Source organism: Electrophorus electricus, chromosome 21 (genome assembly GCF_013358815.1).
Source record: "Electrophorus electricus isolate fEleEle1 chromosome 21, fEleEle1.pri, whole genome shotgun sequence".
Taxonomy (NCBI): Eukaryota; Metazoa; Chordata; class Actinopteri; order Gymnotiformes; family Gymnotidae; genus Electrophorus; species Electrophorus electricus.
The window spans coordinates 11,329,888-11,340,241 of NC_049555.1; the positions used below are offsets into that span (position 1 = coordinate 11,329,888).

The 10,354-nt window shown below is 37.8% G+C and overlaps 1 protein-coding gene across 1 annotated transcript; it reads right to left on the minus strand.

Annotated features, from left to right (window-relative positions):
* Nucleotides 1-177: 177 nt before the first annotated feature.
* Nucleotides 178-9,798, minus strand: slc7a9 (solute carrier family 7 member 9). The gene is made up of 13 exons (XM_027008956.2): nt 9,740-9,798; nt 8,021-8,177; nt 7,263-7,410; nt 5,111-5,353; nt 4,732-4,857; nt 4,426-4,522; nt 3,933-3,977; nt 2,657-2,780; nt 2,283-2,386; nt 1,685-1,781; nt 1,366-1,515; nt 910-1,084; nt 178-740 (listed from the first exon to the last, which is right to left on the minus strand). The coding sequence occupies exons 1-13, from the start codon at nt 9,766-9,768 to the stop codon at nt 679-681; spliced, it is 1,557 nt and encodes a 518-aa protein (XP_026864757.2). The 5' UTR covers nt 9,769-9,798; the 3' UTR covers nt 178-678.
* Between the last annotated feature and the right edge of the window lie 556 nt (nt 9,799-10,354).

Sequence of the window (10,354 nt, forward strand, 5' to 3'; positions counted from 1 at the left end):
TACTGTATATTAAATCTTAAAATAACCTGAACTCTGATAAACTGTTAGTTCCAGAAGCATCCACAGTCACGGAGGGAGAAAGTAAGTGCCATTTCTGATGCGACTGAAGACATGAAGCAAGGTGATCTTAGCAAAGTATGTAGCGCAAACATCTGAGAAAGCATTTGTTGAGCAGTTTGGGTAAATATATTTAATTATTTTATCTTATTTTTGAGTTTAGTAACAATAACACAACAATTTTGTTTTCTAACTGGGTTTTTACACAAATGCCACACTAGAGTGGCACATCAACTTTAACAATTTCTTATTCGCAGTAAAACCAGCCATAATCTAAATTTATACAATCCATTTTTAAAAATCAGGTTTCATACATATGTAAGATTCTCCCCTGAACACCCAGCATCACTGTCACCAAAGCAACAGGAGGTACTAATGAATACCTGTAGCCCACACAACCTTAAAAAAAAAAAGGAAAAAAAAAAGTAAATTGCTTTATTATATGGTCAGCACCTGGTCAGCAGATATAAAGTGCATGGCATGTGGTGCAGTTGTGAAAGACTAAACGTGTAGTCATGTAGTCATATTCCTTTTAAGAAGTCTGAAGCAATATGGCTGCTGATCTGTTCCATGCTGATCACTGATCAATGTATGATCCTTTCTCACTCTGCCTGTTGATATTCACTCGACCTCCTCTGCTGGGACCACTTCCATTAGCAGTTGAAGGTACATGGAGATGAGTTCTAAAAATATCACAGGTGAAAGTTTAAAAATAAAAAATAAAAATATGTGCTTTCTTAAAGGTTTTGCCATAAATAAATTACTTTTATAACTTATTTATCTTTACATTCATCTTGGTAGTTAAAATCTCTGTGTCAATGAAGAAATAAATCAATGCTATCACATACTCACTCATTATTCGCTGGGTACAGCTGAACTTGTGGTAAACAAAAAGGAAATAAAATATCATTCCACCCAAGATAAAGATTGTGCAATAGAGATACTCCAGTTCAGGTTTGTCAATGATTGGAGCCAAAACCAGGTAGCAGGCCACTACCACCACAACAACAGGAATAATTATGGGCACCTGTTAGGGACAAACATCAGGAAGTCTCATTTTTCACACCTTAGTTATGAGAAGTCAGGTTTGTTCAGCTTCATGCTATTCAGTGTATCTTGTTATGTTCTTGGTACAACAGTTCAACAATAATGCAAATCCCTGGGTTTTTAAGACACAATTAAGGTAATGACCTGAATTATACTGTGAATGAAAAAACAAACAAACAAACAAAAAAAACTGGACTAGAACTAGAAAGAACAAGAGACCTAGAAATAAATAAATAATATTCATAAAACCACCAGTCTTACCTTCACAGGTCTGTGCAGGTGTTTCTTTGTAAACCGCATAAGGATAAGCGAGAAGGCAGTGAGACCATAGAATACCCATTGAGCAAAGCTGAAGTAGTTAATGAGTGTATTAATATCTGCTGGAATTATGTAGAAGATAGACAGGATGCCCTGCATTTTGGTCAAAAACCAAAGAGAAATTAGGGCGTTATTGCAGTTCAATTACAGTAGTTCTGTAGAAGCAAAATAGCAGCAGCATTTGCTTTTTAAGCTTACGGCAGCCGGAATTGTTAGAAACAAATCTACAGAAGGAGACAGTTCCATGAAGTCAGTGGCTTACATTAAAGATGAGAGCTGGTGCAGGGGTGTAGTATTTCAGACTGATGTAGGAGAGGAGCTTCACCATATGGCCTTCCCTTCCTGCCACGTAGATCAACCTTGGCAGTTCACAAGATAGAAATGTTTCTAAAGCAAATCATATGCATGCTTTTTTTTTTAAATATAGCAACATTTTTCTTTTTCAAAGCAATTTAGTTATGAATTTTATTGATTTTCATTTGATTTTTTTTTTTTCAGATTTAAATCCACAGTAAAGTTACACTTTGAAAACCCCTTAAATAACTTCAGAAGACAACAGGGAGGATTTGTCTTGTGGATGCCTACAGTGTTGTGGATAGCGCCACACTCTGCATGACTCTGGTGGACTCTGGTTCCATCCTGACACAACCCCCATGTGTTCACATACACATTTGTTAATCTTTGATTGACTCATTAGGACTAATATACTCCAATTAAATAAGTTAGAAATTTAAGAAATTTCTATTTCCCTTCATAGGACAGTTATAACCAGGGTGACAGCCTTTCATTTGTTTTTTTAATTATAATCTGATGTGTGAGTTTTAATATTTAGGGTACATTGATCCAGGCATCTTATTTACCTTCCAGAAGTAAAACAGCTTCCATTGGCAGCTCCAAAAGTAGAGAACACAACAAACAGTGGCACGACCCAAGACAGTGGGTACAGCACCCTGTCACCAAAGGTCTGCAGAGCACACAATCCACTACAAAAAGTCACCTCAAATCATTGAAGAATAGAGAATATTTGCCCCTATCATAAACATTAAGGCACAACTGGAAACCTGCGAAATGCAGGGGAAAAAACAGCTGCAATGGATTCTTGAACCTTTACTGGTGAACTGTTTGAGAACACACAGACCATCTTGCAACACCACTTGAGAAATTCAGTGTTTGTGTTATATCTGAAACCAGAATACTTTGAAAAATGATGCGTCGCCATGACAGCTACACTCACCACAGCAACAGCAGAAGACTGGAGTAATTCTGCTGGTGTCATAACAGTGAAGTAAGCAACATTGACTAGCACATAGCATACCGACACCAGAGGAATCCCAGTAATGATGGCCAAGGGAAGGTTTCTGCACACAGGCAGAAAGACATGGAGCATGACAACACAAAATGCATGGACTCTGTTCTAATAAGAACTCTAAAGGCAACCGAGGCACAGATACAGACAGAAACCTTCAGGTGCTAAAAGTTAAAACAGAAAGCATCAGGTTAAAAAAACTGCCCATGCTCTCTGTAGCTCAAAGTAAGTCTGAATGGGGCTCATATGGAATCTGTTACCTCCACAAGTAATACAGTCTGTTGAAAGAACATTAGTGGTTGAGCTAGTTTATCTGCAAAAACAAATGCACAATAATGTCCTGTAAGATCCTACAGAATAATATAGCGAGAGCATGAGAGATCTGATTACACAAATACAGATCAGGGCAAGGGTACAACATCCCTCAGTGTTCTAGGGGAGTCCAAAGTGAGAAAAGATCAGGCCCGAAATCTGAACTTTGTCATTTTGAAGGTATTAAAGCAGTCAGTATAACTGAAGTGTTTATAGGTCTTTAAGGCATTACATTGGTCTTTATGGTACAAAAGCAGTCGCTGCTCCTAACATTTACTAGAAGTGTTTAGAATATGCTGCAGACCTGTATGTGGTAGAAAGCCTGTAGATTTTGAACTGAAGCCTGAGCAGTATGTGCTGAGCAAGTGGCTCAACAAATAAAATTATATTGTTGATGTGGTGGTGGTACTAGTGTTAGTAAATATTATATTGTCTTCTTGATGTATTCTTAAGAAGAATGTATAACACATTAAATCTAATTCATTTTATTAACCAATCCAAAGACTAGCCTAGGAAGCAATGTGAAGAAAGAATTCAGTAGTAAAATGAGGTAAGGGTATAGAATTCTGACATAGCTATAAAAAAAAATTTGAATATATACAATATCACTATAGCATGTTTAATGCTGGACTCCACGTAAGCCACAAGCCACACTGAAACAACCAGAGGTACAGGTGCAAAGCTAATTTGGCAAAATCCTAACTTTCTGAAACTCACATTGTACAATAAGTATAGAATGAAGCCGTGTGATGCACAATAAAGCCCTGTGGTGCAGGATGAAGCTCTGTGGTACAGGATGGAGCAGTGTGGTGCAGGATGAAGCCTTATGGTGCAGGATGAAGCCTTATGGTGCAGGATGAAGCCTTGTGGTGCAGGATGGACCTTGACTTACCGATATGGGTCTTTCAGCTCTTCAGTTATGAAGTTCAGTTGATTCCTTGAAGGCAGAAATGAGAGTTTTTAATATCCCATTAGTGGCTTGTGTTACTGATATGCCTTTATACAGAAAACATGTTGACTTAAGCTTTTGTTAGTGCTGGACTGACCATTAGATGGCAGAATAGAATATATTTTTGTATCTTTGGCATAAAATCATCTACTGTTTTTCATTGTTTTTATATTTCTATAGCTTGCGTTTTATATTTATTTTTCTTTTTAATTAAGAAATCATTACATTTAAACATACATACATACATTCAAGAACAAATTATTTTTCCAACTCAGTAGAGGTTTAATAAGTTCATTTGAATGGTGTTTCAGATCAGATCCATATTTTAGACGTCAATAAGGAAAATCTTAAAAAATGAAGAGAGCACTACTGATCTCAAATAAAATTGCAGGAAAAAAATAGCAACAATAAAATAGATATAAAGAAGTGAACTCACCACCCATCATACGCCCAGAGGCCATTGTAAAACGAAAGTCCAATTGCCCCGAAGGAAGTTGTTCCTTCAAACGCATTTGCGAAATTCTGTGTATTGCCTAAACACAGCATCATGACACAAATTGAATATGGATTCACATCTATGGCAAAGGTGCTACACAGTGATCTATTAACAGTTTAGCAGAAATTGAAAAGGAACTAAGCAGAAGGAGCATTCCTGCCGTGGGCATTTTACGCCTGGGGCACTGGATGAAATGATCTAGACACAGTTAGTTAAACAGTCAGGCAAGCTGATCCTGGGATTTACCTTGGGCTAGGAGAACCATGCCTGAAATCACTATGATGACGATGATGAGCAGTTTGGCTACAGTGAAGAAGATCTGCACATACTTGGCCAGCTTCACACTCAGGCAGTTCACAATAGTAGTCAGAACTTTGGAGGGAGGGAGAGAAGCATGTGTAGTGATCACCAAAATAGGGCAAGACAAACAAACTGTAGGACTACAGTTTGGTGTTGAATATATCTATGTCAAATAGACATCCCATACAACAGTCTGAATTTTTAGGTAATATCTTCAGTGCAGTCCTACACTGTGTTTTTAACTTTGGCCTTCTGTTCCATGCATGCGTTTATTTATAATCACAGTAGACACTGTGGCATATCTTGTAAACAGATTATCACATACAAACACAGGCAGCAGCCAGGCATTTGGTGACAATCACGGGCGAGGTGCATCCTGGGTAAAAAGGCGTGGCGACATATTCTGCAAAGCTGAGGGCAACAATGGCGAAGGATGATGGCTTGAGAATGAAGATGGTCGTCCAGGAGTAAAGGTACGCTGTCGCAGACCCAAAGCCTTCCAGTAGGTAGGAGTACTCACCCCCCGATTTAGTGATCAATGTGCCAAGCTCAGCGTAGCAAAGAGCTCCTGCATGCACACGTAAGAACATATGTACGTGTACAAAACTGTGCACAAACATGAACACAAAAACACACACAAGCATCCATCTGCACACTGTCCATATTGAGTTCATTGAGTCTAATATGGTAAGGTTTCCATGTATTAAAATAAAGAGGATTTCTCTCTGGGCTAAAGGAAGGGGTTTTGCCCTGGTAATGTGACAGAATGCTTCTGAATGGGTGAGCATAAAGGATTAACCTCCCTGCGAGTACAACCCTACTCTGGTGTATAATCCCATCACTGAGTTCTGCACTGGCTACAACTTTAATCTGCTGTCACATTGCAAAATATCAGCATTTTCAGAAACATACTGAACCCTCGCTGTGCACCCTCAGTTATTCTAGACTAGAGGTCATTATTAATTGCAGTCAGCCCAGCATACACGGTTAGATACAAGAAGTGAGTCAGTCAGTTAAGAACTACTACACTGAAGTTGTGGAGAAATACCAAAAACAGCCTGGATCAATAGGCTCATGCGATGAGAACAGATAGTCCAATGGATGCAGGTTTTGCTCACTTAAAGTGTCATTAGTCAGGGTTAAAGCAAGGTATTCTTATTTAATTCTACAGTATACACAGCATCAGGACTCTGCTGTACTAATAGCAGAGCCAGGTCAAGTTAAAAAGGGACACATTATCATTTCTTATCAAACTCTTCCTCAAAACTGTTAGCAGTAGCAGTGAGAACATATAGAGAACCAAGGCAGGTCAGTATCAGGTTTGTCTTTAGCAGACAACAGTTGGCACTATTAAGAGTATATGTGTTATCATTTGATTAAAATATCAGTATGGTGTCCCAACAGTGTCACAATTTGATAACATTTAGTAGCTTCCAAATACAAAAATACCAAAACACAATTTGGTATATGGTCTACAAATAAAATATTGAGGTCTATTTTAATAATAGATGTTTGAGGGGTCTGAAAACAGCTATAATTTGTTTGCTTGATACAGTTATTATTAATAAGCATTAACTGAGTGCAAAGCACCAGCAAGTCTACTGAAGTGTTCAGGATTCCCATCAGGACAGCCAGTCCTCCCTTTGCTGATCCACCACACCATTCGAATTTAGAGTCAGGTTTGAATAACCAGAGAAAGAACTGATGGTTTGCATCAGGGTAAAGGCATCCCAAAGGTGCAAGATGTCTTTTCATGGTCCTTCACAGTATCACGCTGACACTTTGCTAATAGTTTCGTCTTGATCAGTTTTCAGATGATAAAAATAGGTAAAAATGAATTGAAATCATAAAAGTTAAGGATGAAAGTATAATGATGGCTAAAGCTTTTTTTTTTTTTTTTTTTTTGGTACTGTCACTGTTATTTATTGGTTGGCTTAAGCTGGAAGGCATGACTGAACAGGAACATCACATAATGTTACTGGAGGTTTTTTCTAAAGATTAAAAAGATTCAAACCTGATAAAAGCCTAAAGTCCTCTCCTGACTGGGTTCCTGATCTAAACTCCCCTGCTGACTGCATTCTTGATCTAAATACCAGCCTGCTCATTGTTTCCAGTTTTTACTCTCACACAATCATGCAAAAATGTTCAATGCACCAGCCTGCATCCACTGAGCAGAATAAAAATGGAAACTCAAGAGGTATCTGCATGGCTTTTTATCAGGCTGAGACTGGGTCCCCTCACTTAAACATTAGATTTACCTGACACTTTTATCCAAAGCAACTTACACTTATGACTGAATACAACATGAGCAATTGAGGGTTAAGGGCCTTACTCAGGGACCCAACAGTGGCAACACAGCAGTGGTGGGGCTTGAACTGGCAACCTTCCAATCTCAACTTAACCACTGTGCTGTTCAGGTGTCTGAATCTCAGAGCTTTAAGGTCTGTGTGCTGCTTTTGTTCTTCGTCTCTACTGACCCAGAGCAGCCAGCACACCACATGCTGCCCACACACATAAACACGGCCCCACTGCTCCCGTCCCCTCCAGCACGGCTTTGGGAGAGATGAAGATGCCAGAGCCGATCATGGTCCCCACGATCAGGCTGATCCCACTCACCAGATCAACCTAACACACCAAGAGGAGAGCAGGTCACAGAAGAGAGGGGAAAGGGACCCTTCAAAGGCTCTGAATGCTGATGGACTTTGGGCTGAAAGGATGGATTTTAGTTCTAGTTTTTAGTGTTTGTAATGCAAGGCAGCAATACTAAGTTGGACTTTCATTCAACCAATGTTATATTGTAAAGTTAGGTTTTATATATAAAGGTTTTATATATAAAACCTAACTTTACTATATATATATATATATATATATATATATATATATATATATATATATACACACACACAAATACATACATACATATATATATATATATATATATATATATATATATATATATATATATATATATATATATTTAGCTGACGCGTTTACCCAAAGCGACTTACAATTATGACTGAGTACAACTTTAGCAATTGAGGGTTAAGGGCCTTCGATCAATCAGTGCAGACTGGGCTTATAACAAAATGGATGGTACCAGGTAGTATCAGGAGACCCAGTGCTAAACAGATGCAGAGACACACATACACTGTCTGGGATCATGAGAAAATTGTTAAGATTCCACTGTGGTCACATTCTGTCGCTTACTAGGTCGCACGCACACACACATACTCACATCTTTCTGTAACACAGCGGCTTTATCCTTCTCTTTGTTCTGCTTGACTGAGGAGTCCGTAGTGTGTATGATGCCATCACTGTGCGAGCCCTTTCGCTTGTGTATGTCGTTCTCATTCATCATGTCCCTGATTTGGACTTTTTTCATCACATGGCCACTAAACAATCAAATAAATCAGGTTCCACCTCACTGAATAACTTTTTTTTTTTGTACCTGGTAAATTGTTTCCAAACAGTTTTACAAACCCCTTTTATAAGTTCCCTTTACCATTATAAAGATAAAGGGTTAATGGAGTTTAGCCATGTGCATCAAACAAGAGACAAATGACAGACGTTGTCCAACACTTTCCCTTTATGTCATCATATTTTGTCTTAGGTGCAATACAGTAATGGCTTTACACCCCAATGCCACCCTCATCCACTATATAATAATCTCTGTCTCTGACTGCCATAAAATACCTGGAGGAAAATATATATTCATGGGTCATTTCAGTGGCGTGATGAAATGCACCGATTTCAGGCTTCTCCCCATTAAAATGCTTTGCTTGTTTGCTCCTTTGCTTTTAACAAATTAATTGGCCTGTTGTCCTCAGAATCACTTGACTTGGTAAAAACATGACCAAAATAAGTAGTTTCCATAAACTTCCAATAAGTAAAAGAAAGGAACTTTTGAGAAAATAATTTTTAAAAGGAGATGAGTCGAATGCTACTTGCCAGCCTCTGTTTTGTCGAACTGTTTGTTCAGAGATTGAAATTTAACTGAACACGTTCACATGACCAATATATTAACACATGTTAACTGAACTATGCAAAGGGGGTGTCACTGTGCATATATTAACTAAAGCCTTTGCTTCCTCTCAATAATTCTGTTTATTATATGTACTTACATTCCTAAGTGATGATTATTTTGTTAATGAATTTAGAAATTAGGTCATTTATAAATGAATGCAGATGGATCTGTAACAAAATAATGACTCAATAGAAAAACTAAAATTTAAACAATAAAAGTTAATATTAGTTTGTGATGACAGCATGCATCTTGATAAGTAAAAACAAACTCCCTATGAGTTCAGGAATTCTCAAATCTATTTTTTTTAAGCCTTAGGCCACCATTAAATGTGTTGTTTTAGCTATGGTAAAACAACCATATATAATTATATCTCAATCTCTTGATGAAGATACAAACAGAAAATACAGGAAATATGTACACAAAATTATGAAAAAACACGATATTCAGACAAAATGGCTTCTACAGGAAAAGTATTTAGACATCTTGAACTCTTATGGGGAGTCTGTCCTGATGTAAGACAAATAAAGGTGTTAGTCATTATGGTTCCATTCCATGTAGGTTTAGGAGAACCAGGTTCCTGCTATAAGTGTAAGAGAAGGTCACACTAAATATTTGTAGCCTATTGAAGCTTTTTTAAAACTTCTGTTCTTTAATACTGCACACAAATTTCCTGTATTTTCTGATTGTATTCTAATAAGGAAATAGTTCTATATGTTCATTATGCCATTGCTAAAATAACAAATTGAATGGTGGCCTAAGACTTTTGCACAGTACTGTATATTTATAGCAATTGTCATGTTTATGAACAGTATTTGTTCAAACAACTTCACATCAAACTTACAGATATTGGCATGAGTCTCTAAAACTATTAATCTCAAACTACTGTTACCACTATCACATTTTTCTATAAGATAAAAGTGAAGGCCAAACCTTTGTGCTGAAGTCTCCACATTCTGCATTTTGAACTTCAACGCATATTTAGATTCCTTGTTTCCTTAGTTCAGATTTTTTTTGTGCATTCGTATTTGATTACAGTTAAGAAGAGGCGGGCCCTACACTGTTCATTTTCACCAGACTTATCTGAGATTGGAGCAAGTGAATGATGTGTGGGAGGAGAGCGGAGGGATTGGCTGGACATGAAAAGTGCAGTGGCCCACACAATGCCTCTTTGACAGACACACCTGATATCATATGGCAGGATGGAAAGAGTGCTAGAGTGGATAGAGAGAGGGGCCAGGGGGAAAAGGAGAAAAGCAGGAAAAAGTGCAGGCCCATAGACAGGAAGACGTTTTAAATCACAGCACCACTAAAACAACACAAGGGCCTCAAATGCAGACATATTGGAGTCACTTTCGTGGTTTGGAGGTTCAAGGAAAGACATTTAATTGTTATATATCATTATTGTATTGATTATTGTATAATTCTAATTGTTCATTATATGTTTGCGTTCACTTGAAGAAAGCAATGCAGTCACAGTAGATATTATTGCCCCTCTTTCTCTAGTGCCACTACAATAAAGGTGATGCAATCTATGTAAAATCTGAT

Coding starts and splice junctions, on each gene's coding strand:
- slc7a9 (XM_027008956.2), bottom strand. CDS start 9,768: ATGCAGAATGTGGAGACTTCAGCACAAAG. Junction 7,411..8,020: donor CCGCTGTGTTACAGAAAGAT/GTGAGTATGTGT, acceptor TTGGTGTGTTAG/GTTGATCTGGTGAGTGGGAT. Junction 2,781..3,932: donor GAGCTGAAAGACCCATATCG/GTAAGTCAAGGT, acceptor GCCTGTGTGCAG/AAACCTTCCCTTGGCCATCA.